This window comes from Taeniopygia guttata, chromosome 23 (genome assembly GCF_048771995.1).
Source record: "Taeniopygia guttata chromosome 23, bTaeGut7.mat, whole genome shotgun sequence".
Lineage (NCBI taxonomy): Eukaryota > Metazoa > Chordata > Aves > Passeriformes > Estrildidae > Taeniopygia > Taeniopygia guttata.
Window position 1 is genome coordinate 3858438 of NC_133048.1, and position 27678 is coordinate 3886115.

Here is a 27678-nt window from a genome sequence, read left to right on the forward strand (position 1 = left end):
TAAAAATTAACATTAATTTATTAGAATACTTATGATAAAAACCAAGAATCTCTTTACATGTGGGTTTGGTTTTTTTTTTTTTCCTTTTTATACAAGAGAATTTCCATTGCTTTTTTTCCTCCTGGAAACAGAGCAGGGCAGCAGGCAGGCGCAGGCAGCGGCGTGGGTGCTCGCCCCGGTGACGGAGCCCTGGGGGTCCCAGCGGGATGTGGAGCGGGTGGGATGTGGGACAGGCGCCCACCAAGGCAGCGGGGCAGAGCGTGGCAAGGCACGGCACAGGAGGGGACAGCGGCCGGGGTCCCCAGGGAGGGGTGGTGAGCACCCCGTGGTACCCATGGCAAAGGTGGCACGTGGCAGGAGCTGGCTGGCACGTGGGGGACAAGGTGACAGACGCAGGACACCCTGGGGAGGGCTGCAAGTCACCAGAACACCCAGTGATCCCTCCCAAGCCTTGGGGAAATATGGGTCCTTCCAGGACCCCCGGCACCCCCAGCCGTTCCCTTGCTGCCAGCCTTTGGATCCAACGTGTCCCCACGCTGGGGGAGCTGGCACTTGGCTCTCCCCCAGCTCCTCTCGCTTGCAGGGGGACAAACAATCCCCCTTGGCACACCCCGGGCCCCGTCTTTGGTTAAGGAGCAGCTGCTGCCGCGCTGGCACAGGGCGAGGGGCCGAGGGTCCCCGTGGGGACAGGGGACAGCAGTTCCAGGAGGGATGGAGAGGCTGCTCAAAGCGAGGGGGGTCCCAGCTTCCCCCCTGCATGGCTCTAGAATATTTCTTTGAAAAGACCTGGCATGAAATGTGAGGCCAGGAGGGAGGACCCCAGGCACAGCCGGTCCCAAGGGAAGCTGCCAAGGCGGGGGAGCAGCGGCAGGAGCCCGAGGTGCCTGGCAGGGTGCAGGGGGAGTGTGCGTGTGCCAGCCCCGGTGACAGCTCCTGCTGCCCCATCTCTGCGCTCCGGAGCAAGGCCAGGGGGCAATCAGTAAAGCACAAGAGGGGAGAGGGGAAGCTGTGCCATGGGGAGCGACTGTGGAGACCCCTGGTCAGAGCCGGCCGCAGGTCCTGAGTGGGTGGGCACCTCTGGGAGAGCCCCGCGGGGGCTGTGAGGCACCTGCAAATCCCAATCCCGGGCGGAAAATTGTCCGTCACCCCCAGGCCACGCGGCCCAAGGAGCCCGGGGCATCCCGGGGCTCCTTCCCTGCTCACTGGGGCCAGCCCAGCGCTCGCTGGGCAGAGCTGTCCTGGCAAACCCAGTCCATCCAGGACAGTCTCCCCTTCCTGAACCCAGTGTGTAGTGACAAGAAACCAAAACGGAGAGCAAAGAACGAATGAATGAAGAGAGAGAGAAACAACTTGGAGGCTTTGTGCCAGCAGCTACTGCCCCTTGGGGATGAAGGGCTCCCCCTCCTCGGGCTCCTCGGGCCGCGGGCCGGGGTCGCTCAGGCACCGCAGCATCCGCTGGTTGCTGGGGCTGTCGCTGGCCCCCGGGGTGAAGACGTCGTCAGTCCCCGGGGAGGAAGGCTCCTTCACCCGCATCACCAGCCCCTCCTCATCCTCCTCGGGCGAGGGTGGGAGGCCACTGCAGCCCTTGGGCTCCTCGCTCATCAGGTCCACGGACTCGGGGGACTGCGGCGAGGCCGGGTCGATGGTGATGATGGGCAGGTTCTCCGAGTCCTCCTTGGGCTCATAGGCCAGCGGGTCTGGGAGGCACAGAGGGGTCAGGCAGGGAAAGGGGGTCTCAGGGACCCCCGGCGATGCGCCCCAGATGTTTGTCCGGGGTTGGGGTGCCTGGGCTGCCTCGCTGATTTCCAATTCAGCTGTGTAATTCCTTTTCCCGACCCGCACAGCCCGGCTGGAGCTGCCGGCTCCATCGGGAAGGGCGCAGCTGCCCTCTGCTGATGAACCGCCGGCTCCGCAGCCGCGTCACGCCCCGACACCCGACACCCCGTCCCCGGAGCGGGAGGGGACACAGGGACGGGAGGAACCGAGGGTGCCAAAGCAGATATGCGATGGACAAACTGGGAATCCAGTGGCAACATGTTTGGGGGCTAAGCGCTCCTGACGCCCTCCCCTGAGGAGGGCTGGGAGCGGCATGGGCTGCGTGGATGGAGCGAGCTGAGCTCCGGAGGGACTGCCCAACCTGACTTCCCAGTGGGAATTGTGCTGGGGAGCCAGCTGGGTGCTCCTGCTCTGAACAGCAACCCTCTGGGGCTCGGCTGGGTGGGCGTGGGATGGGGGCGGTCAGGGCTGGAGAGCCACAGGGAGCTGGGGAGGTGCAGGACAGCACAAGCTCCGAGGGCTCCGGGTGCCGGCAGTGCCGCTCCTCGTGCAGCTCCCTCACACCTACCTGAGCCGATGCGAGCCCGGGACATGGTGGGCGAGTCCACCCTGTGCGCCGGCACCGTCAGGTAGTTGTTCATCTGCAAGGGAGCAAGGCACCGTCAGCGCCGTGGCCAGGGCAGGCAGGGCAGACTGGCCACAAGGACGGGCAGGGAGCAGCAGTGGGACGCAGAGGACACGGGCACAGATCCTCCCAGCCACGCTCCAGGGACTTGCTTGGGGCCTGGGGCAATCACAGCACCCCCAAGGCTTGGGGTCACCCTCTGGCATCCGAACCTCAGCCCCCTCCCTGTGCCCTCCCAGGCTGGGAAGCCCCCCTGGCCCCCGTCCTGCCCAGCCCTGGCACATCCCCACCCTGGTGTTCCCCCAACACCTTCTGCTCCAGCTGCCGGGCCTTCTGCCTCCGCAGGAGCATCTGGTTCCAGGCTTCCTCGTAGGGGTCAGCCACCAGCGTGTGCCGGTTGTAGGATCGCAGCTGGGAAGAGATCCCGAGAGAAGGAGACGGGTTAAAATCCCACACGGAAAGGGAAAGGAAGGCCACAGCCCCTTTCTTCCTGGAGATGGATGGAACAGCCACCAGTGGGCAGAGCAGGTCCAGGCAGGCTCGTGGCTCATCCCCTGTGTGCCACCACAGGATGCCTGATCCTGGCCCACCCGGGCCCAATGACGGTTTAAAGGCTGGGCTCAGCCACTGCCCAAGTCAGCCTGCCCCTCAGCCTGTCCCAGCACCACCCCAGGGGGAAGGAGAGTCAGGCCGGGAGCACAGGGCACAGGGGGCAGGGAGAGCGGGGTGAAGGGCCCAGCTGAGGGTGTCTGGAGGGCACTGTCCCTGCCCCTGCCACGCACAGGGGACACGCCAGGGGACACCTCACCCTCTGCCTGGTTTTCTGCAGGTTCGTGCGGAGGATCTTCCGGATCTCCTCCTCCTTGTCCTTGGACAGGGCTGGAAGGACGCGCTCCAAAGGGAGGGTCTGGGGGTTGATGTTCCTGCGTGGACAGACAGGATTCAGAGCCACACCAAGGGCTGCTTGCCCTGTGGCCACCAGCAGGGAGCACTCAGGGTGCCACGGGAGGCAGGGAACTCACTGGATGGAGACGGTGGAGACAGCAGAGGGGATCTTGCCGATGCCCCCGCTCTCCACCAGCTCGATGGCCTGCTTCATCTCCATCTTGTGGTAGAAGGCGATGAGCTGGGGCTCCTTGGAGCGCTCCCCCGCGATCAGGCACTTCTTCACGTACTTCTTGTTGAAGCGGTTCAGCCTTCCCGGGAACGTGGGGAGGAGGAGCAGCCACAGCTCAGCCCTGGCCCTGTCCCAGTCCCCAGTCCCCAGTCCCCAGTCCCCCGTCCCCAGGACAGCACTGCTGGGCTCAGTGCTGCTCCAGTTCCACCAGCATGACTCAGGCCAGGCTTCCCTGAATCCCTCCCAAGCCAGGGTGTCTCCACAACACCCAGCACCTGCTGGTACCCACTAGGGATGGTCCTGAGCTCCTGCAGGGACTGGCCACTGGCAGCTCCCACCCTGCCATGCAGCTGCTGTGGGTGGCGAGGCCAAGGGGTGCAGCCCTGCAGCCCCCCTTGCTCCCAATCCAGGGCCATAATTCCCCACAGTGAGCTGTGAAACCTTTTGGGTGGTGACTGAAACCCTTCCCCAGCCACCAAACCTCCCCACTCACTTGTCCTTCCAGTGGTGATGCCCATAGTGACCACAGATATCCTCAATCCCTGTCAGAAGGTGATCCAAGAACTGGAAGAGATGGTCCAAGGCGTGAGCAGCTCAGAGGGCTCTTTCCCACCCTCTCCCTCCCCCGACACCCACACTGACACATGGGGGGACACTCAGGGTGTGTAAAATCAGGGCTGTCGGTCCAGGATGGGCTTTGGGAGGGCAGGATGGACCCACACAACCGGGCTTGGCTCTACGGGCACCGGGGCTGTGGGTCAGACACAGACAGGGGAGAGCCCTCGCTCTGCCCCCTTACCTTGGGCTCTGATTTAGGGGCAGTCCCAGTGACAGAGGTGGAGTGGCAGAAGCAGAGAGAGCAGAGGGCTACGGCAGCGCGTTACCTGCGTGTGGATCTCCTCGTTGATGGAGCGCTTCGTCTCCTGCTTCTTCTTCACAGCCAGCAGATCCACCAGGGGCCGGATGGTCATGCCCTGGGGAGGGGGAGGTGGGGTTACATCTCTGCCCAAGGCAAGTGGTGGGAGTGGGATGGGCTCAGCAAAGCCAAACCGCTGTTGGTGTCACCGTGCAGCGTTTTGGGGACGTGGGACAGCGGCAGGGGCAGGGACGGAGGCTGGGGATGGGCCCCCCACTCTGCACACGGCATGAAGAGCCCCTTTCCCCCTGAAAGCACAGCCTGAGTGCCACCAACCTGCACGAAGACGGTGAAGAAGATGACAGTGATGATGGCTGTGAGGAACATGTCTCTCATGCCGAAGTGTTTGTAGTCCAGGAGGTAGCCGAGGGAGAAGGCGATGGCTCCCCGCAGGCCCCCGTAGGCGATGATGAACTGGTCCTTCGGCGTCAGCTTCACAATTCGGAACTTGTTGATGAACCAGGTGAGGACAAGGACACCTGGGGGAGCAGCACAGTCCTGTGTGAATGGTCAAGGATCCCCTCCAGTCCCACAGAGCCCACCCTGCAGCCCCTCAGGGCTGTGGGTGCAGGTGAGAGCTGTCTCCTCACCCCAACACCCCTGAGCAGCTTCCACCCCATGTCTGGCACAACCACGGCCTCAGCCCCATCTCCCCACACCGCCAACCACCAGCATGGGTGATGCCCATGGTGGAGCAGTGCCACCCAGCCATCCCCAGCCTGCCCAGCAAGGCAAACCATCAGATCCTGAGAGTTCACCATGACCCAGATGGTGGCTCAAGGCCAGGCTGGGCCTTGGAGCCACCTGGCATGGGGGAAGGTGTCCCTGCCCGTGGCAGCTGGAACGAGATGGGCTTTAAGGTCCCTTCCAGCCCAAACAATGCCATGATTCTGCTACAGCCCGAGGGCTTTGCCACCACACTGACACTCACCCAACACTCTGGCGATGAGGCAGAAGAACAGTGTGCTGATGACGAAGGTCCAGTTCCAGTAGTGGTGACCAGCCACGGTGGAGACACCCAGGAAGATGAAGATGAGGGTCTCGCTCACACTGCTCCACATCTTGAGGAAATACTTGATGGTGGTGTGGGACTTGTGGGAGATGTTGGCTTCCACATAGGGCCGCATGACTACACCAGCAGCGATGAGCCTGGGGGTGAGGTTGGGGCCCTCAGCAGCCATGGGGACATGGGGACAGCCTCCAGCCCTGGCCCCGCAGCAGCATTTTGTGTTGTGACACCAAACTCCAGGGCAGGACAGGCCTTGTGAACCACCAGCAAATATTCAAGGCCTCCAGAGAAGGCAACATGAGGTTTCTTCTTCCCCTGGCAGGGCAGGAGTGAGCACTGGAGCACAAACCCACAGTGTCCTGAGTGCTCAGCCGGCCCTGCCTGCTCCTGTGTGCCTGGGAGAACAGCAACAGGCTGCCAGCAGCCCGGGATCTGTGGGACCACTGCCCAGACTCACTCCTCTCGTGTGTCTCCTTGCATACCCCAGCCCAAACACACCACTGGGCCTCCCTGGGCGTGTCCTGAGCACGCTGGGCCAGCCAGAAGACTGTGGTTACACGCCACGGATCCCCCAGGGGCCCTGGGGCCAGGAGGGCACCCCGCCCGCGCTGCCCACTCACGCCATGATGCCGGACAGGTGGAAGAGCTCGGCAGACAGGTAGGCCATGTAGCTGTAGAGGAACACGAAGAGGGGCTCGATGACGCGGATGTGCGAGGTGAAGCGGGACGTGAAGGCGGCGATCACCCCGTAAATGACGCCCACCAAGACCCCGCCCAGCGACACCACGAAGAAGCTGAGGAAGCCGAGGATGATGTCGAGGATGGTCACCTGCTCGAAGCTGGCAAACTCCTCAAAGAGGTGGTAGAGGACCTGGCAGGGAGAAAGGAGAGCAGGGTTCAAACTGTCCCTCTGGTAAGGGACAGCCTCACCTCGGAGGAGACCTGCCCAGGGCCCTCCCTTGGCCTTGTGGCACACCTGAGCTGAGCTGGGTCACTGCTTGGTGACCCTGAGCTGGGTCCTGTGCTAGACCAAGGCTCATGCCAAAACCAGCTGCTGGGGCTTTGCTGTGCCAGGCTCAGAGCCAGGGGGACCAGCTCCCTGTCCTCTGTGCCCACAGGGACACGGTGCCACCCAAGATGTGTCTGGGACAGCTCTGCTCTCCAGCTGTGCCAGGAGGGCCTTTGGTCACCAGCCAGAGGCTGTTCCTGTTCTCCCAATGAGCAGGTCAGGACAGATCCAGGCTGGGGGACTCCTGACAGATGCAGGGATGTAAAAGCCCCCATCTGCCCTGCACAGCCCAGAGAAGAGCCCAAACCCTTGAGGCAGCTTCTGCAGCTGAGGGAAACCTGAGGGAAAGACTCTGGGCTGTGCTGCCTTCTCCCACCCCCAGACACTGCAGAGATGTTAAAGCACTTGTCAGGATGGGAAACAGGATTTAGAGCATCCTGCAGGAATAGCAGCACCTGCAGGCAGGGAGAGGGCGAGGTACCAGCTCCTGGGGCAGGGGCAGACCAAAGCATTCTCCAGGGATGAGAGTGGGGACACAGACCCTGCAGGCACCCCTCAGCTGAAAAATGGGGGAGAGCTGCCTGGAAAAAGCCTCGTGTTGGGACAGAGTGTTCTTTGTCACCAGGAACCTTGTCAGCAGGGGCTGAGCAGCCAGCTCCGGAATGGACAGCTGGGATATGGGAAAAGAGCCAGGAAAAAGCAGTGCGTTAGGAGTCAGTTTAGAGGTCAGCTCTGCAGAGAGGAGAAGGCCGTGCTGACAGCCAAGCCAGTGATGGACAGTGATGTCCTTTGGAAAGGGAGCGGGCCTGGCCCCACCTCCCAAAGGTCCCTGCACAGCTGCTGCTTGGAGTGGGGCTCAGGGGTGCTCCAGGTGGGATGCCAGCCTGGCTTCAGCCCCTCCAGGCTTTGCCATGGCTGACGTGCTGCTCTCCCACCTCCTGGGAGCTGGAGGACAGCAAGGGGGACCACATGAAAGGAGACAGAAGGAGCAGCAGCTACAGCGTCAGCCCCTCGTGTTTCCCTGGAAGGACAGGCACAGGCACAGCAGCAACTCCAGCCAGGAGAGCAGATTCCCAGAGCCCACGGCACCATGTGCTGACCGGGCCTGTGCCCTCAGCCTCCCCAGCCCAGCAAGAGAAACACTTCACCTCAACCCACCTCTGCAGTGTTTTAAGCCTCTATTTTTAGCTTTGCACCTGGACAAGGTTTGGTCCAAGTGGAGCTGGCAGGAGGCACCTGGCAGCCTGGCATGGCACCACCCTGAGACGCTCCTGCACCGAGGCAAACCCCCCTCCCCGGGCCGAGCCACTCACGACGGTGACGGCGTCGTTGAGCAGGGACTCCCCGAAGACCAGGATGTGCAGCAGCTCGTTGATGTGGATCTCCTCGAAGACGGCCAGCACGGCCACCGGGTCCACGGCCGAGATGATGCTGCCGAAGAGCAGGTTGGCCAGGAGGCCGATGTGGTTGAGGCCAGGCCCGCCCAGCTGGCACACGGCGTACATCAGCCCCCCCAGGAAAAAGGCGTTCCAGAGCGTGCCCACCACGGCGAAGATGAGGATGGTGCCCAGGTTCTCGGTGAACGGGCGCAGGGGCAGGAAGTAGCCGGCATCCAGGATGATGGGGGGGAGGAGGAAGAGGAAGAAGATGTCTGACTTGAGGATGGGGGGCTTTTCACCCACCCCTTTGATGAGCCCCCCGACCAGAAGGCCCACCACGATGAGCAGGCAGCTCTCAGGGACGATGCTGGACACTGACGGGATCACATGGAAGCCTGGAGAGAAGGAGAGAGGAAGAGACACGTTGGCTACAGGAATGGAGGATGCTGTCTGCTGCGGGACACCCCTGCCAGAATCAGGGACCAGTTCCCAGCCCTCCCTGCACTCCTCGTGACCTGTCACTCCTCGTGTGCCTCGGTTTCCCCTCCTGCCCCGCTCTGTCAAGTGGAAACTGCAGCTTAAGCAGACCGTGGTACTGCTGGTCTGAGGCCACAACCCCGAGAGTCCCAGCAGCAGGTGACAGCCGCCCTTGGGACATGCCAGGGTCTCTCGGTGGGCCCCAGGCCCGTGACAGCCCTGCAGCACAGGCAGCTCTCTCCACACGAGCAGTCCCTGGCTCCAGCCCTTCCCACTGCAGCACTGACCCCGAGCACACGCAGGCAGTGGCATTTCCCTCCATCAGACAGCAGCCCGCCCACCAGTGCCACTATTCCCACGTGCCAGGCACAGCGCCCGTCCCCGGGCATCCCTGGCACTGTGGGATGTGGGATGCGGATGGGAGCTGCTGCTTGGATTTTAGGATGCAATTCTCCTTCCTGGAGCTTTTACATGGCTGGTTGCAGCAGGGACAGGATGCATCCTTGGGGTGCAAGGTAACAGGGAACACATTTTCCCCTTTTCCAATCACAGCACAACTCCAAACGCAGGTGCCTGAGCCAGCCTGACCTGCTGGGATGACATTCCCACCAAACACCCCCAGCCGGGCACCTGCCAGCACACCAACACCCACAGAAAGATTTTGGGTTCCCTGGATCTCCTCCCAGGCTTTATAATTATTATTTTGAAGCAAGGCATATTTGTTCCCTGGCAAGGGAAGCAGCTTAAAATAAGGAACCCTGCCTTGGCATGCCGTGTTCCTCCGTTCCTTCCGGCCGTGCCATCTGCAGCAATTCCACAGCAGATTAAATCCCCTCCAGAAGGAGCCAGATCCCCCCGAGCCCGCAGGGGCCACATCTGTGCCACTCATCCCTCCTCCACCTGCGCAGAGACCCCCAGCTCCCACGGGAAAGGCTTTGCTTCCACGGGCTCTCCCTCAGGGCCAGCCCCAGCGGGGAGGATCAGCTCCCAAATTCCACCCGAGCTGCAGAACAGGCTCCAGCATGGGCGAGCCCAGGGGATTCATCACCCCCGAGGCTCCTGGAACCATTCCAGCTGCTCCAGAGGGTCCCTGGTGCCGGAGTGATGCTGGAAGGAGTCTGGCTCCTGCTGCTTTGCCCAGCAGCACCAAGCCCAGCAAACAGCTCGATGGCTGCAGGCTCCAGGGGAGGCAGGAGCAGCTGGAACATCCAAACTCTGTCCTGGGCACCCCCAGCACCCAGGCACCTGATTTACCCCCATGGGATTTTTCTTCTTCCTTGGATCCCCTGGAGCCCACACGAGCTCTGAGCACCCCAAGGCAGCCCTGGCAGGCAGCTGCCTATGGGAGGGGAGGTGATAATCCCTTTTCCATGCACAGCTCATGCAAACCCTGGGAACCACCGACCCTTCCAGCACACCGGGCAATTTCTGGCTGGAATAAGCCTTAAAGCCACACAAGCAGCGAGAAGCCAACAGCAGATCAGTTTTTGCTTGCTAAGTCTGTTCAATCATGAATAAAACACAAACACTAACAATTAAGCATCTCTCACTTCTTCCCCACAGGCCCCAGGATTCCATTAAACTGGAACATTCGTGTACTGATGGGAATTCTATGGTTTACAGCCTTTTTGTAGGGCCCTAAAAATACACTTACACGGGCTGCATTTTAATTATGCCTTTGATTTCACTGAATCTCAGCCATTTTTTGCTCCCTGCTTGCTCTGCTCAGTATTTTTAGAGCATTCCAGAGCTCATTGGTACCAATCTGTTGGTGGGAGCCAGCATCCCACTTTGGGATGGGGGGGACTTATGGGAAGGAACGCCCTCCCTGTGGGGATGAGGCCAGGCAAGGGAGAACTGCTTTGATCCCAGCCCTGTGCCTGAACTTCCCTCCTGGAAGGTGAGGCAGGCTGTGGCAGGATGCCGGGAGATGAGGATGCTCAGCCATGGGCACATCCAGGGGCAGCAGAAAGGGGAACAAGCCTTGATGATAGCTTTAAAGATGATGATTATGACAGTAGTAATAGCAATAAAATAATAATATTGTGACCCCAGATCCCTAAATCCCCAGCACAGGGCACACACAGTCACCCAAGCTTCCTCCTTTGGAAAACAAACTCTGTGGGAGCAGCTCCCTCTCACCAGCATCAAACACCACCAGAGCCATTAAAAGAGCCACAGCTGAGTTAAACATGAACCCCAAGAGCTTGAGCAAACACAGACAAGGAAATCCAGGAGATACAGCTCCTATGAGAGCAGCTCCTGGCCCACATCAGCTCCTACATGCCCAGCAAGGCACACACAGGGATTGCTCACCGGTGGTCAGCAATTCCTTGGGTTGGGCAGAAAGGAACTAGGGACAGGAATCCCAGTTTTAACCACAGACTGAGCACTTGCAGATCTGGAGGAAATCCCATCCTTCAACTGAAAGAGATTTTGGGCAAGGAAAGCTGGCTCTGACTAAGTTTGTTCAGCAGCTTCTGAGCATTCTGAGGTCTTTATTTTGGGGTCAGTGGATTTGCTGGATGGGGAAGGAGGAGGGAAGGGAGCAGAGGGCACAGCTGGAAGGGCCCAGCACCTTCATGGTTAAGCCGGATGCTCCCGAGGCTTCAGCCCACATTCCCAAGCACCCACGCAGGGACACAGCCTCAGAGAGCCGGGATGCTTCCAGGATGATTCTGTCAGCCAAGAGGAGGCACGAGAAAGGAGAGTGCTTACACAAACCCCCATCCTCCCTGGCTGCCCAGGTTTATTGGAGCAGCTGCAGGCTCCAGCAGGCAGCCACAGAGGAATCACTCCATTATTAACCAGGGCTAGGAGCTCTCCCACCCCCGGGAATTCTGTTCTGGCAGAGGGAGGGTCGGTCTGGGCAAGGGGCTGGCGAAACCCCCGGCTGATGCTCTCTGCAGCCCTGGGAGCCCAGGCTGGGTGTAGTTTGGGCTGCAGGGGCTGGGAAGGAGGCATGAGGGGGAGCAGGCATGCTCAGAAGGGCTGCCCTTCTGAAGGACACTGCAGAGAGCAGGGCTGGAGGAGCCACGCGTGTCTGACAGCACCAGCCTTCAGGACAGCGGGCTGGCAGGGGCCGCTGGGCCCTGCAGAGGGGCAGCAGCAATCCCAGGTGAGGGATGCAGGCAGCTGTGCACACCTTCCCACGCTCCCCGTGGCACAGGCACCCCGCACGTTGACGCTTGGCTGGCTGAACCCCAAAATCAGGATGTGTCACAGCCCTGGGGACAAGTGATCCACGAAGCCGTGACTCAGCAGCATGCCCGTCTTTCTGCAGTCGAAGGAGCAGCAGGGAGGGAAGGGAAGGAGGGCTGGGCTGGGCTCCAGGGTCTGCAGAGCTCCGAGCCCCTGGGGTCTGGCTTTCCCATGCTGTGTTTTGGGCAGGTCGAGGATGGGGGTAAGACCCCAGCAGGGTTAAAGCCCTGCCAGGATGGCGATGCAGTGACACAACATTTTGCAACCAGCTCCCAGGGGAAAATCCATCCCAGTCCTCCAGAGTTTGGCTGCAGCTTCTTCCATTTATCCTTCTCCCCCAGGAAAAAAACAGAGTGGATTTCTCTCTTCCCTCGCCTGACCAGCAGTTGCCCGAAGATCAGCCAGGCTCTGCTGATTGCTGTGGCCTCCAGCAGGGCCGTTGGGGATGTTGGGATGTCTCTGCTGTGCTTCTCCCTTGGAAAATGGAGCCGGATCCAGCGGCTCCCTGCAAAGACAGGGAACAAGGAGAACAGAGAGAGCTGCACCAGATGTAACGGGGAAGCCTCGAGGGAAGGGGATGAAAATTGAACTTGCTCAAAAGGAATTAAATAGCTGCTGATTTACACCTATAAATAGAGCGAGGCCACGGCTGGTGTCATCCTGCCAGGAGAGGGGGTAAAACCACTGTACTTAAATTACACTCATTGCCTCTCACAAGCTCCATTGTCACCATGTGCCCTGAAATTCCAGCCCCACAGAGCTCCAAGCTGGGTTATGCCCACAGCCACCCCACTGGGAGGGCACATGTGGGGCCATGACGCAGTTTGGGCTTTGCCAAACCCTTTTCTGTTTCACCAGGGAGCAGGCGGGTTTTAAAGCAGGTCCAGGTCACCCCAGTGCTCCCCCGCAGCTCTTTTTGGGCTTGTTTCAGCAGCTTGGGTTGATTTGGGCAACCTTTTAAGCACCCAGTGGCTTCAATGTCCAGAACGGAAAAGCGTTGATTTTCCACTCCAAAATGCCATTTCCTGGTGAGAAGTTGACTTCTTGTTTTTTGTGTTAAGGCACAGGTACAGAAAGTGCTTCTAAGCAAAACAATTTCCTCCAGAACAAACCAAATGTTTCATTCAAGCCTCATTATTTTGTTGTCACTAATTACGAAGCAAAGCCAAGAACCAGGAAGGTAATTAATTTATGCTGCTTTTTGTGAGTCACTGAGTGAATGCAGATCCCACACGAGGGACACAGAGCCACACTCCAAATCTCACCGTGGGCACAGTGTGCAAAGCCAGCACAGGGAGAAGGGAAAAGCAAAACATCCAGCCCTGATTTCGGGGTCACTCCTGCACCCCAGACTCGGGTGGGCAGAGGCTGCAACCAGGCTGGTGCTCAGGACTGGTTAAAAACCATCAGCACCCAGCACTGCCCCACAGTCTGCAGGTGTTTTCAGGACTCAGGATCAGCTTCCTCCACGTGGGATGGGATGAAACCTGGGGGACCCCGGGGTGCCCAGCACAGCCTGGCTGTGACCTTGCCCAGCTGGATTGCACACCACGTCCCCAGAAGCCACGCTGGCACAGTCCCCAGCCATTAGGACCCCTTGCAGACAAGGAAGGGACTGTTTTATTTCCCCTCGGTGTGGCATTATCACCCTGTGCCTACAGACCTGGCTCTCCCAGCTCGGCCCCACCCTGCAGCCACCCCTGCTTTTAGCCCTCTTTCCCACCCAGTGCAAACAGCCCGGGGCACACGGAAGGAGCTGCCTGGTACAGCCCCAGCCCCCAGCACCCCCAGCACCGGAGGCAGCTGTGTGTGGGAAGGTGACCCCGGGACCCTGCCTGCTTTGCACAAGATAAGAACAGGGCTGATAGCATCAGGCCAGCCCTAGGGTGACTCCAAACCTGAAAGCCACAGGACAAAAAGCAGACTCTGCCAGGTACCAGCCTTGCTGCAGCTCAGCCAAGCAGCCACAACCCATAACTTGAGCCGGCTCCACACAGCAAGACTGGTGAGAAAGGTACAGCCACATCAGCCAAAGCAGGAGGCCTGGCCAGTGCAGCCCAGGGAAGACCCCTTCATCCCTGAGAAACAAAAGATGCTCCCCTGCATCACTGTGAGAGAAGGGGCTGGCAGGCCGGTGCAGCAGGGCTGTGATGTCTGACAGCTTCACCGTCCTCCTGCAGCAGCAGCTCCCAGGAAATTCCCACTGGCAGGCCCTGAATAAATCCTCTGGTGGAAGGGGAGACAAGTGCAGACACCTCATCTGAGGCAGCTGGAGGAGCAGCAGTGCATTTGCCTTTCCCAAATCTCACTGTTCCCTCTGGGGGCCTCTGGGGAGCAAAGCCTGCACCCCAGGGCAGGATAAACACAGAATAAGCTGCAGCCAGAGCCTCTCTCCTTGGAAGGATGCTGGGAGCTTCCCATACTCCAGGCACAGAGGGGATGGATGCCAGGGCACCAGCAGGAGCAATGCTGGTACGGCTCTCTGCAAGGTCCAGGCTGTTCTGTGCCTGGTGGAGGGCAGCTCTTTAGAGCCATTTCATGCATTGCAGCTGCTAATGGTGATAATGGGATGGGGTCTGGTGTGCTGTCAAAGCAGCAGCTGGGGCAGGGCACGGAGAGGAGGGTGAGCAGGGGAGGGGGGTACAGCTCCTTTCCACCCAACACCAGCCACTGGCATGACACACCTGGGGACAGGACAAGCAGCTGAGCCCTGGCACAGACAGCAACAGCAGGGCAAGGGCAAAGCTGCTTCTGGCAACTGAGTGCAAGGACAAAATCTCTTCTGGTACCTCAGTGCCTGCAGCAACATCATGCAGGAATGTGCCTCTAAGCCCATGCCAGCCACAGCAGGCACTGCCACGCTCCAGAGGGATGCAGGGAGTGCCAAACTGCAAACCCTGGTGATGCAGCCCCCTCCCAGCCATGGGCACCAGCAGAGAAATTCATCCCAAGGATGATGACGATGATGGTGCTACCAGGAAGCCCTGAGGTTGTCCTTCCCATGTGGGGCTGGACCTGGAGATGCACAAAGGCCCCCAGAAAGCTGAGCAGGCTGGGGAACAGGACCAAAGGCGTCCCTGCATCCTGCAGCAGCCAGAGCAGGAGCTGCATGCAGATGAGCCCAGCTCCCCACCTGCCCTGAGCCCTCCAGGAGCAGCACACTGCCCTGCGAAGGCAAATCCCGTGTCCCTCCCGCAGCGCACTCCTGGAGGGGTGCAGGGTGCAGGGTGTGAGTGCTGCAGGTGTGCTGGGACCCCGTGGCAGCGCTGCAGTGCTGCAGAGCAGGAGAGGACGCAGCGAGCCCGGCTCTGAATCACCCGCAGGCACCCTGGACTTCAGCCTGCCAGGATGGGCAGAACCCGCTGTGTACGCTCAGACACGAGCTGTTTACACAGGACATCTCCTCCCTGGGCCGATCCAGGCTCAGCACCCACTCCTCCCTCCAGCACAGGGATGGGCAGCTGCTCCTTCCTTGGTTTGCTGCTCCCCACCCCAAGGGCTGCGCCCCTCTTTCCAAACATCGTGGGACAGCTCTGGGAAGCCTGGTGAGCCTTTGGTGTGATCCAACAGCCGGCGTTCCCGCAGAGCACACGCTGCTCAGCCTGCAGCCACAGCTGCCAGCCATCCCTCCCAGTTAAACTTCACTGCCCTGACCCTGGGAAGGACTGGGAAGACCTGGAGCAGCAGCCTCCTCAGAGGGGAAGGTGCCCACACACAACCACAACGTGCCCTGAGAACAATCCATGGACAGATGCATTTAGCACAAACACTTCAACACTTTTTTTTGAGAGCAGCAAGAGCACGTACCCTGGTTTTATCTTGAAGCACTCACAAGAAATTAACAGATCAATTGGGAGTCTTTTACAGAGCTGGTATTAATTTCCTCCCAGCTGTAAAAAGGAAATGAGAGACAAAAGACATTAAATGGACTTGCCCGGGTCCCCAAGTGAATGGCGTGAGAGCTGGCATGAGAACCCAGCAGCTCCCAATTTCCAGTCCTGTGTTTAGATAATGCTTCTCCTTCACAACAGAAGGGAAGGCAAGGACACTCTGCAAGAAAAGCACATATTAAGAAAAACCTAATTGACATTAAAGACTGAGAGACCCAGGGCCCTCGGACTGTCACCCCACGGCTGCAGCATTCCAAGGAGGGAGGAAAACACAGAACCAAGGAGCAGCGATGGCTTGGGAGGCTTCAAGGCTTGGTGCCACCACATCTCGAAAAGTCCTCTTCCAGGCCCAGCTGTGCACAGCTGTGCACGGAGCAGCTCTCCTCCACCTCTCTCCAGGTGTAGGGCTGCCAAACCCACCCTTCCCGCTGAGCTCGGGGACAGCAGCCCAGGTTTGGTGGCTCCGGTGCTGCGGTAAGCCCGATCCTGCTGACTGCATTCCTCTAACGGGCACGTTCCAGAGCCGCTCCCAAACCACAGCCTGCAATCGCCAAACCTGTTCGGAGCCTCTGGGCAGGCTCCACGCAGCTTTCCAGGGTGGGACCGGGAGTCTTTACCAACCCATGGCATTCACCCAGGAGAAGCTGGGCACAGAGGCACACGGGGACAGACTGCCACCCAGATTTCCGCCGCGGGTGTTTCAAGACTCATTTTGACTTTTCCCCACCAGCTCTGGATGGGTGCAGCTCACAGCCAGGCCTACAAGGCTGGGATTTTCCTGGCACAGCTCATTTACCCTGGAAAAGTGAGTTTTCTATTGGGCAACAGCATCCTTATCCAGATTTATATCATTCAGAACAGCGACAGCAGCTGGACTTGCGCATTTTGAGGAGGTTTAAGGTCTAGAAAAACTTCTTTGGCTCCAGGGAAAGGGACAGGGAGCTAAACATAACTCACCCTCACCAGTCACGCTCTTCCCAGATTCCTTCAGCTGCTACAAGGCGCTGGATGTCATGAATAGCTGGGTTAGGAGGGGTCAGTGCCAGGGGATTTGTGGAATAGAATCCTCCCAGTCAACATCTGTGTGCTGCAAAGGGAACCATCACACTGTGGGATGCAGATGGATGCTCTGGAGCAGAAGGGACTCAATGTGATCCAACGACATAATGCCTGGTCACCCAAAATAATGCTCCAGTTGCTCCCCCAGCTCCTTACCCTCAACCACAAGACACAGCGTTTAATTCCCAGTTCCTGCTGACCCTCAAAGCCTTGGGGAGAGTTAAACCTGAGCCAGCCTGAGGTGACCAGACACAAACTCCCCAGGCAGAGCGATGCCAATCGCCCTTCCCAGGAAGGGCAGATTTCCTACCGGGAACACGGGCAGGAAAGACAAACAAAAGCTTTTCAGGAAATAACCTGTTGGTCTCCACTGGACAGCAGGGAGGAGGTAATTGCAATTAGCACTGATTACTACCGGGCTTTGCAAGCCCAGACAAAGTGACACCACTCTCAGCACACGGCAGCAGGCGTCGGGAGCCAGCACAAGCACCCGGCCACTGTCACCTCTTCCCCAGCACACAGAGACACCACGGCAGCCTTCAGCACCACCCCCAGCCACGCTGCTTCTCACACCCAGCCCAGCTCCTGGGAGCAGCAGCTGAGACAGGAGAGGAGCTGATCCTTGCCAACTCACCCCCAGGGACCAAGGCTGCTGTGGGAAAACCATTCCCAAGGGACACTGAGGCACTAACAGGGCTGGAAACACAGCTCTTCTCTTTAAAGGCCTGTATGTGCTTAAATCTGTGCCCCTGGTGTGTCTGCTGTTAAATCTCCAGCAGTGGGGTGGGAAGCTGCCTTCTCTCCAAATCCATCATTAAAATTTAGCATGTCGTGACTCCAAAATGCAGAATAATTCCAGGCACTGCAAATAAACTGCTGCCACGGGGTGTCTGCTCTGCAAGTGTGTGTCTTGCACAAGAGAGGGGAATTATTTCCCTAGCAGCACCCTCTGTTAAGTGGGATTTAAGTGCTGTCCCTGGAGGTCGATTGTATTGTAACTTTCTGGAGACTAAGACCTTGGATGCTGAGATGTTTGTGAGTCACTCCTGGGCAACCCAAGAAAATGTGTGTGTTCTCTTCTGACTAAAAAAGTACTTTGCATTCTTCAACTTTCCACTCAAAACACCACCCCAACTTCAAATGAGTCTTAGTTGTGCCCTTCTTACGCAGGCAGGTTCTGGGAAGGAGCCCCAGGAGACATGGGGTGATGTAACAGCAGATTTTTGTACCACCAGAGGTGACACACCACCAGATTCATTCTGACTGCTCCTCTCCAAGCAAGGCACAGCCTTGGATCTTGCCTTTTCCAACAGGCAGCAACGAGTGTGTGCACGCCCATCTGCTGAGCTTTTAATTTGGTTTCTTCCTTCCCAAGCAGAAACACCTGAGTTCTGCTGCCCTAGAAAAGAGCAAAAGAACGGAACATGACAAGATTTAACACACAGCTGGAAGACATTGTAAAATCAGAGCAGTCCCTGAGATATCCAGCACCATAGGGAACAGATGCTGGGACCTCAGTGGAGTGAAGGGATCAACACCAACACCTGGTTCAACTCAAACCATCCCCTGCTCCTCTGCTGTTCCCTTGGAAGCTGTCTGGCCCTAATCTCAGAACTCTGAGGTTTGCATCAAACCTGTGCTGGCAGTTTTGTGCCCCAATGGGTGAGCAAATGCTGCTGCTGACTCAGGCAGCCCATGAAAACGGGAGGCATGAGGTGTAAGCCAGCTCCAGCTCCACTCAGCAAGGCTGTGTTTTCACAGAGTATTCCGTGTGGATTTCGGGTTTTATTTGAACAAATTAGGCCTTGGGGATCCAAATCAGAAGGAATAAAAAAAAAAGAAACCAAATGTTTACAAGGCAGCTGCAGTAATTCATCCCCATTATTGCCACAGCTCCAGCTATGCTGCACAAAGGACCAAGTCCTGCATGATCCTGGGACAGGCTCAGAGCCCCCACCACCTCTGCACCTCCAGCCAAACCTGGGCTTGCAGAAGGAAAAAGGAGAAGGACTGTGTTAAAGAAGTATTTATTTGCAAGCCTAATGCAAATAGGTTTGTACAAGTGCTAGAGATATCTGTGTCTCTTCTGCACAAGAGGGGCTGCAGTCCCTCTGTGCCACAGGATTGTTGTCACCTTCTGCCCTCCACCACCACCTGCTTTTCCCTTCTCCCATGTGTAATTCTCAAACTCCAAAGGAGACTATTTAGCTACATTAATTGCAGAGAAAAGACTTGTCCTCCACCCCACTAATCCCCAAGGGAACTGCAGCATCTCTGGGGATCATGGACAAGCTGTGGTTGGGTGATTGGGCAATTTGGGAGAAAGGATGTGAAACAAACAGGCCAAATATTGACGTGTTCTGCTGTTACCCCACCAACCACCCCAGGTCACCTGCAGGTCTCAGGGAGGAACAACTCCATGGCATCTCCCTGAAAGCCAGGCCAGCACCAGCCTGGGCTCTGGCTGCCCCAGGACCTGCAGCACCCACATCCCAACTCCCACCCATCCGTGTGGGAAGCCAGCCCATCCCTGACCCCAGCATCAGGTCTCCAAGCCTTTGTTGATAAATGGGATGGAAAGCTTTGGTTCCTGAAGGCCTTGAGGTCCAAAAGCTGCCACAGGCAACAGGGTCGCAGCAGGGAGCAAAGCCAAGGCTGCAACAGAGTGTAATCCTGCCTTAATGGACATTAGGGCTCACCAGGGAGGAATGGCTGTGATTACAGACCTGCTCTGCTTTTCCCGCTCCATCACCATCCTGCATTTCACAGCAGGAATCTTTCACTCTTCCAACCATAATTAAACTAATGGTTTTCTCAGATCCATGGAGGGAACAGTTTGGATGTTTTTTAGCTCAGACACCAGCAATGGGCAGATGAGGGAGGAAAAAATAAATGCCATGGCTTTTCTTTCTGAGATGGCAAAGCGGGGGAAAAGGGAGCCAGAGCATGTGTTTAGATCATTCCCAATAAGGAAGTGGGAATGCAACAAGTCTGCATTGGAAGAGACTGTTTAAATTAATTATCCTGACAATTTACACTTCTGTGGCACCAGCTGCAGCAGCACTTCAAAATCCTTTCTGAATTTGTCATTCCCCAAGGCCCAGCTCCCCTGAACAGCTCTCTGGGACAAGTGGGGACACTGGGGTGATTTCTGAGCTCTCACCACCACCGTGTCTGCAGCCAGCAGTGATAAGCCGGGTTGTAAGACAAACATTCCTGCCAGGAATGAGACAAGAGGGAACCTGCCTCAGCCAGTGCTGGATCCAGCAGGAACAGCCCCTTCCCCCTGCCCGGCTCTGCCAATGGCCAACCCAGCAAAGCCATCCTGGGGAAGCCACACCAGGGTGGCAGAAGGTGACAGAGAAAACCCCAGCACACTTGTCCTGCACGTCAGACACACGTATTCCTAACAAAGCACTTCTGGGAATGTTCCTTTGCTGTGCCATTCCCACCCTTGCTGTGCTATTCCCAACAAAGCACTTCTGGGAATGATGTTCCTTTGCTGTGCCATTCCCACCCTTGCAGGTGGCACTGGCAGAGGCGTCCCCATGCCAGTGACTTTGCTCCAGGGTGTTTCTGCTGTGTCTGGTCTCAAGATCCAGCTCTTCCATCCAGTGCCACCACCACTGCAGGTTTCCTACCCTGCTTATCAACCCTCACCTGCGGGAATTCTCAAGTTCCTCAACTTGAAGGACTCTATAAAACCTTGGGGTAGCCTCTCCAAAAGCCACGATTTCAGGACAGGGATGTGGGCTGATAAAAACATTTGAAAAGCACCCAAGTGTTTTAGCACCCAAGAGTTTTAGCACCCAAAGCTCACTGCCAGCCAGCAGCCACCAGCTTCTACAAACATTTCTCTTGCAATTTTGAAATTGTCTTGTCTCCTCCAGGAAGAGGAGCCACCCCCCAAGCCCTGAGCCTCTGTGGGGCTCCACAACCCCACCTGCACCCATCAGGTTCTGTCCTTCTTCTCCCAGCTCCTATCACCAGCTCACAGGCCCCGAGAGCTCCCCTAATCTTGCTCCTCCGCCGGCGCAGCAGTGCTGGGGACCACTGGTGTCTCCAAAGCGGTGTCACCGAGCAGGGCAGGCTGAGATGTGACACCAAAGCTCCCCAAGGCAGCAGCGTGTCCCCACCCTGGCACAGCTCTGGGCTCTGCTCGCTGAGCACAGGCTCCATCCCCAGCTCATTTTACAGCAGCCCAACAGGCACACGCTGGGGACAGGGTGCAGACACGGCGGGGACAGTTCTGCGAGTGCCAGGCTGGCGCTGGCAGCCATCACTCGGTCTGGAGGGGCAGGGAACACCCCAGACATGGCAGTGCTGCCAAGGGGGAAGGAGAGACAGCAGTGACTCAGTGACAGCCACAGGCTCCGAAGGCGGCGAGCAGCGTCTGGCGCACGGTGAGTGAAGGAGCTCAGCTGCAAGCGCTGCCTCGTGGGGACCCCAGCACGGTCACTGGCGTGGGGACAGAGCAGAGGGAGGGATGTCCCCATCCCTGGGTCTGGCTGAGCTGGAGCTCATCTGCCCCACAGCAGCCCTCAGAGTGCAGAGCCTCTGTGGTGGCTGGAAGGGGGCTGGTAACACCCTGAGCTCTGGCTGCTGCTCACAGCATCACAGCTGCCCCCACACACACACTCACCAGGAGCTGGGGCTGGGCAGCAGTCCAGGAGGGGACACTGCTGGGACTGCTCCATACTGACCAAAGGGATATTCCACACCACATAAAGCAAAGAGTAAAGAGGAAGAGAGGGTGGGCAGTTCTAATTAGGACATTTGCTTTCCGGAGCAGCCACTATGCTCCTGAAGGTACTTCCCAGGAAGTGGCTGGACATATCTGCTGATGGGAAGTAGAGAATAAATCTTTTGTTTCCCTTTGTTTCTGCACATGACCTTTGCTTTTGCTTTATTAAACCGCCTTTATCTTGATCCATGAGGATTTTTCCATCCCAGTTTCTCCTGCAGAGGAGGGAAGTGATAGGGCAGCTTGGCGGGCACCACGAGTCACAGAACCATGGAATGGTTTGGGTTGGAAGGGACCTTAAAGCCCATCCAGCTCCACATCCCCCACCCCGGGCAGGGACACCTTCCACTCTCCCAGGCTGCTCCAAGCCCTGTCCAACCTGGCCTTGGACACTTCCTGAGATGGGGCAGCCACAGCTGCTCTGGGCAAGCTGTGCCAGGGCCTCCCTGCCTTCTGAGTATGTTATTTCTTTCTCATATCTAATCTAAACCTGCCTTCATAGAACCACTTCCCCTTCTCCTGTCACGACAGGCCCTGGTATGAAGACTCTCTCCATCTGGGGGAGAGGGACTCCCAGAGAAAAGAAGGAAAGGCACCACCCAACTTTCAAACCTTGGGCTCAAGACAAATTTTAGGTTACTTTCCAGCCAAGGTGAACCCACCACACCCTGCAATCTCCTTGAGCTGGTGGTGGAATGGCCAGGATGCTCCAGGCAGGCTGGGAAGCCATTTGGTGCAGACAGACAACAGGACATGCCTCAGTGGAAGGTGGCTCATGGAGTATGACTCTCTGCTTTGGGGCTTTAGAAGGAAGGGCCAGCATGGGCTTTGGAGATGCAGGTAGCCCCAGCTCTTCTGCAAAGTGGGTAAAAGCTGGTGCTCACCACAAAGCTCTGCCTGCTGAGCACAGCCAGCAAAGGCACTGCTGACCACAATCTGTTATTTGTATTCCTGACTCACTCCTTCCCTTTCCCCTGAAATGAGGACGTATTTACAGTCAAACTAAACATTTCTGGGAGCCATGTGAGCTGAAAGGTCAGCCCTCAGCGTGAGGAAACCAGGTTCTCCTGCTGGGAAACACCTCAGCTTCCCAACCATTCCCCGGGCACGGTGTGAAGGAACCCTTACGATACCCCTGCAAAACTTTGGAGAGGGGAACAGAGAGCTCCTGGCTGGGGTGGTTTGTGAAGGTCTGACCTTCTGCAACAATACAACAGGCTGAGACAATGTCTGGTTGCAACTTGCAGCTGCAAAGGCTTCTCCTGGCAAAGTCAGGCCACCACCAGACATGATCTGCACATAGTTGTAGCTGCCCCTCACTCCCTCTTCCTTTACACAGCCTTAAAATATCATGTGAGTATTAAGTAAAGCAGCCAGCACCAGCTTCCCCTTCTCCACGGGGATTAACAAAGCAGGGACAGCCCACGCCTGCAGGACATACTGGGCAGATACATCCCTCTGTGCCCTGTCAGGTGAGGAATCCTCCAGAAACCAACATCTCTGAGGCATTTTACAAAAACTGCAGCAAGAGGGGAAGGGCGCAACCCACACCTTTGATTCCCCAAACAAACTCAGAGTGCGAGCTGCTGGAGAAAGGACAAATCCCCTGCATGGGACAACAGGAGGCTGCATTTAAGTCTGAAGAGCTGTCTAAAGCATCAAGAGCAACAGGGGGAAACTGAGCAACAGGAACAAGGTCAGGTTGCATCTCCTGGCCTGGAGCAGAGCCCTGTGAGTATTTCTGAGCTCCTCAACATGGTCACCCTGCACTACCCCAGGGTGACACCCTGCAGTGACTCACAGAGTTGAAGACTCAGTTTTGTAGCTCTGTGGCTCAATCACCAGCTTCAGCCCAGCAAGGAGGCCTGAGGTGCCAGGGAGGGGCAGGCAGGAGGTGCCGAGCTGTCATGCACAGCCCACCCACACCGCAGAAATTCCTGTTCTTGGAAAAAGATGTTGGTCCCCTCAGGATCACCCTGGTGCATCAATGAATGCACACTGACAGTGTGGGGAGAAAGAGGAAGCACTGCAAACTGCTGTTCTATTTATCTTCTCCTCTTCCTGGAAATGGGATGCTGCAGACTCTGTCCGGTTTGGGGAGCCTGGAGCTGTGTGAGCCTCATCCTGCCATTCCAGGCTGTGCTGCCAGCAGTGCCCAGCTGTGTAAGAGCTATCCCTGCTTGGAAAAAAAGCCTATTTTTCTGCTGCTGAACAACACCCCATGATCCAGGGGAGGATGGAGGGGGCTGGGACAGGACACAGAGCAGTGAGACATATTTTGCTGCTCATGAGCACAGGGAGCTGTACGTGCAACTTGGGAACTACCTGCCAAGGCAGCACGAACAAGAAATGCAAAATGCTGGAAAGGAGGCCAAGGAAAAGGGTGTCCCAGGACAGCCCTGATGTCAAGGCCCTGTCACAGTTGTAGGTAAGCTAAGGCGTGGATTTTGGTATAATCAACATCTCTGGAGCTCTGCAGAGCACCTGGCACCTGCAAAGACCTCTGCCAAACTTGCAGGGCAGCCTCTCCTAAAATACACCCCTTAAAACATGCAGTCTTGCATAATATGTGTAGCATCAAAGCCCTGACAGCCGGCAGCCACAACTTTTCCTGCAGCACAAACGAGCCCTGACTGCAGGCAAGGGCGGCAGGAGCAGCTTCCCACAGCACCAGTGACGGAGAGTGGGGTGGGTGTCCCCACCACGTCCGTCCACCCCCTGAGCCGCTGCCCACTCGGGTGTTTGCCAGCATTTCCCCGTGCGGGCCGCAGGCCATTGGCCCCTCCTTTCTCCTCCAGCTTCCGCACAGATACTCCTGATTTCATCACTCCGCTCTGCGAGCAGCGCTGAAGGCGCACTGCAACAGCGGAGCCCTGCGAAAGGAGACTTCCCCAGGGAGAGGCACCTTCCAGCCGAACACCCGAGGTCCTTTTGGGAAACCCCAGGAAGGCAGAAACCCCACGGTTCCCTCCTGGTTTCACCCTGCCCTGACTGCTTGTCTCCCAGACAAGCCTCCGGGTCTGAAGTGTTCTCACTCCTCCGCCTGCACGTAAATAAAGCACTCAGAAGGGATTGTGGAGATGGGGCTGCACCTGCCTACGCACACTGGCAGCGGGCTGGGAAGGGGATGGGATATTCTGAGGAGTAGCTGAGCAGGAACGATCTGAACTCCTGGGGGTCTCTCAGACCCCTCCAGACCAGAACAGGACACAGTTCACAACAGGAACCAGCTTTTAAAAGCTCCCAAAGCAAGATTTCCCTCAGCAAGCTGGAGCGCCCCATAAGTGAGTGTTATTAAACCACTGATGGCAACTGAGGAGCAAAATGAAGGAGTGCAGAGCTCCCTTCCCTCCTCTCCTGCTCCAAAGCAAACATTTCACCTGTCCCCTGGCTTTATCACCAGGGATGGGACCAGGGCCAGCTCAACCTCTGCACTGCCGGAGGCTGGGGACAGCACAGCAGGTTACATCATGTCACAGGTTTGGGCTAATTCGGCTGGTATTGATCCAGCTGCAGAAGTTTGGAAAACACTTTGTCAACAACCCCAGCCCCGGCAGAGTGATGCTTTCCCAGAGTGGGGCATCCCAGCGGGTGACTTTTCCAGCCCTGAGCCGCTCTCCTTAATGCGGGAATCTCGGGACGCTTTGCAGCAGAGCCAAACCCACCTCGGTTTGCCGCGGAGCGGGAGGAAGGGGAGGCCGAAGCACCGGGAGGTTTTTGAGTGACTTCTCCAAGGTTACAAAAAGCATCTGTGGTTTAGAGGAAGTGAGCAAACTGGGTGCTTCCTCTCTGAGTGTCAAAGGGAGGAAAGCAAACCTGGTCCAAGCAGGGGTCAGGAGCATCTCCAGGCACGGAGATGAGAAGTCAGTGGGAGCAGAGGGACCGGGATGCCGCTGTCCACCAGGCCCAGGACAGAGACCCAAGGTCGTGGGGAGAGCAGTGCCCACCCGGGCCCAGCCGGCCTGGGAGGTTCGCAGATGTGCAGCAGATTTTGCCTGGGATGTTTGGGGTGGTCCCACCCCGGAATGTTCAGAGGGACCCCTCCCTGGGATGCTCTACAGGATCCCTCCTGGAGATGTTGACAGGAGTCCCTGCTCGGGGTGACCGGGGGAGTCTGTCCCGCCCAGCTGGGGGGTCCCGCCCTGGCCTGCCCGGGGGAATGCTCGGCGTGTCCCCCGTGGCAGACGCTCACGAGGGTCCCTCCTTGTTCTGCCCGGGGGTGCCTGTCCCGTTCGCCCGGGGCATCTCGCTCTGGGCTGCTCGGGGGTCCCTCCGTCTCCAGGCCAGCGGGGCCCTGCCCAGGCCCTGTCCCCTCACAACGCCGCCCACCTACCCAGCTTCATGAGGCAGGCCAGGAGGATCCAGAGCGAGATCTCGAAGGGGATGCGGACGTGCGTGTAGTCGATGCCGATGACCGGGAAGGCTTTGCGGGGCTTGGCGTGCCCCTCTCCCGAGCCGTTGGCCGGCTGCTCCTTGAGCGGGTGGATCTCCTCGGGCGCGGCGGGCGGCGCGGGGGTGAAGCCCGGCACGGCGCCGCCGGGCAGCGGCGCGGGCTGGCCCTCGGAGGTGAGCATGGGGTTGGCCTGCAGCACCTGCCCGGGCAGCAGCGGCCCCAGCAGCAGCAGCGCCCAGGGCAGGGCGCGCAGGGCCGCGGCGCCCATGGCGGCGGGCGAGGGGCGGGGGGCGGCGGGGCCGCCGCGGCGGCGAGGGCTGGAGCCGCCCCGCCACAGCCCGAGCGCAGCTGGGCCGGCCGCGGAGCCCGGCTCGGCCCTCACGGCGGGCGGGAGGCACCGGCGGGAGGGACCGGCGGGAGGGACCGGCGGAGGGGCGGGGCGGGAGGCGGGAGCGGGGCGGGGAGCGGGGGGCCGGGGAGGGGATGGGGATGGGGATGGGATGGGGATGGGGATGGGGATGGGAATGGGGATGGGGATGGGGATGGGGATGGGGATGGGGATGGGGATGGGGATGGGGATGGGGATGGGGATGGGGATGGGGATGGGGATGGGGATGGGGATGGGGATAGGGATGGGGATGGGAATAGGAATGGGGATGGGAATGGGAATGGGGATGGGAATGGGAATGGGAATGGGGATGGGGATGGGAGCGGAGTGAGGGGAGAGGGAAGGGAATGGGGATGGGGATGGGAATGGGAATGGGAATGGGAATGGGGATGGGAATGGGGATGGGGATGGGAATGGGGATGGGGATGGGGATGGGAATGGGAATGGGGATGGGGAATGGGGATGGGGATGGGAATGGGAATGGGAATGGGGATGGGATGGGGATGGGATGGGGATGGGAATGGGGATGGGATGGGGATGGGATGGGGATGGGAATGGGGATGGGGATGGGAATGGGAATGGGAATGGGAATGGGAATGGGAATGGGAATGGGAATGGGAATGGGAATGGGAATGGGGATGGGATGGGGATGGGGATGGGAGCGCAGTGGGGCTGTGTAAGGGGAGATTGGGGGGCAGACGGGGAGAAGAGGGGAGAACGGGAGCTGGGGGTGCTGATGGGAGAGGGAGGCGAGGGAAAAGGGAAAGAGAGAGCGTGAGAGGGGGCAGAAGGCAGAGTGCAGGAAAAGGGGTTGTGGGGTGTGTGTATGTGGGAAGGGGGTACAGGGGCAGGGGGAAAGCAGGATCTGTGAGCAGGGGGCTGCTGCTGTGGGGGAGCAGAGCGGGGCTCTGTGCCCGGCAGCATGTGGCTAGCAGGGACATGGGGGTGCCCAGCCACCCTGTGGGGACCAGCCAGGCCGCGGGGGACTGGCACAGCTCCCTGGGCCCTCGGGCATAGCTCAGCAGGCAGTGCCTCCGTGTTTGCTCCTCGCAGAGGCACGGCCTGCTCTGCTTGGCCTCAGTGTGCAGCAGAGCAGGAGAGCTCTGGGGTGGGGGCTCTGGGGGAACAGAGGGACCTGGTGGCCACTGGCTCCCCACCGTGGGGCTGTAACCCCATCTCTGCTTGCTGCTGTGGCCATGCCCTTCTCCCCGGTGACCGCTTGCTCTGAGTCACCAGGAAATCTGATAAGGCTCCAGTTAAACCACTGGAGTGGTGTGGGGGGGTTGCTTGGCACTGCGGCCAGGCTCAGCCACCCTGATTTCTTGGCTCTCCTCCAACATCCTGACTGTCACATGTGTGTGACCAGGGCAAGCTGAAGGAGTTCTTACCTGGTTTACTGACTAAACTTTAGGTGCCAAGGGGCCTTTTGGTAAAGATGCAGCCCCTAATTCTTGGGAGAACTGCATGTGGGGAAGGCACAGGCCCTTTCCGTGACATGTGGCAGCTGAGCCTCGAGCTTTGAAGGTGACGTTTTCTGGTTTGCAGCAGTTACATTCTTGATTTAAGCCTCCCAAAGCACTAGCAGTCGGAGGGCAGGAGGGGAGCCTGTGGCAGCTATAGGATGGAAAATCATCCCCAAACGTGACCCATCAATTAAAGCAGATGATCAGCCCCAGCAGGAACCTGCTAGGTGTG

At 58.4% G+C, this 27678-nt stretch overlaps 1 protein-coding gene and 1 long non-coding RNA gene across 3 annotated transcripts in view; one reads left to right on the top strand and one right to left on the bottom strand.

Annotated features, from left to right (window-relative positions):
* SLC9A1 (solute carrier family 9 member A1) lies at positions 1-26012 on the bottom strand. Its single transcript, XM_030290356.2, has 12 exons — positions 25536-26012; positions 7766-8226; positions 6064-6314; positions 5366-5583; positions 4711-4913; positions 4403-4492; positions 4012-4082; positions 3424-3597; positions 3210-3324; positions 2711-2812; positions 2345-2417; positions 1-1697 (listed from the first exon to the last, which is right to left on the bottom strand). Exons 1-12 carry the CDS (start codon positions 25861-25863, stop codon positions 1372-1374), a joined length of 2412 nt encoding a protein of 803 aa, XP_030146216.1. The 5' UTR covers positions 25864-26012; the 3' UTR covers positions 1-1371.
* LOC115498267 (uncharacterized) overlaps positions 25637-27678 on the top strand; it is a 3517-nt gene continuing 1475 nt past the window's right edge. Inside the window, exon 1 of one of the 2 annotated variants that reach the window (XR_012051798.1) lies at positions 25637-25768. This is a non-coding gene — a long non-coding RNA (uncharacterized lncRNA). Of the gene's footprint in view, positions 25769-26839; positions 27674-27678 lie in introns of those variants that run through there. The other variant, XR_012051796.1, reaches the window with a different exon arrangement.

Bases quoted from the DNA above. Each gene is read 5' to 3' on its own strand.
- SLC9A1 (XM_030290356.2), bottom strand. From the start codon at position 25,863: ATGGGCGCCGCGGCCCTGCGCGCCCTGCCCTGGGCGCTGCTGCTGCTG. The intron at 4,493-4,710 runs GTTGGTGGCACT...CCCCCTCCCCAG, and splicing joins TCTTCACCGTCTTCGTGCAG to GGCATGACCATCCGGCCCCT. The intron at 2,813-3,209 runs GTGAGGTGTCCC...ATCTCTTCCCAG, and splicing joins TGCAGAAAACCAGGCAGAGG to CTGCGATCCTACAACCGGCA.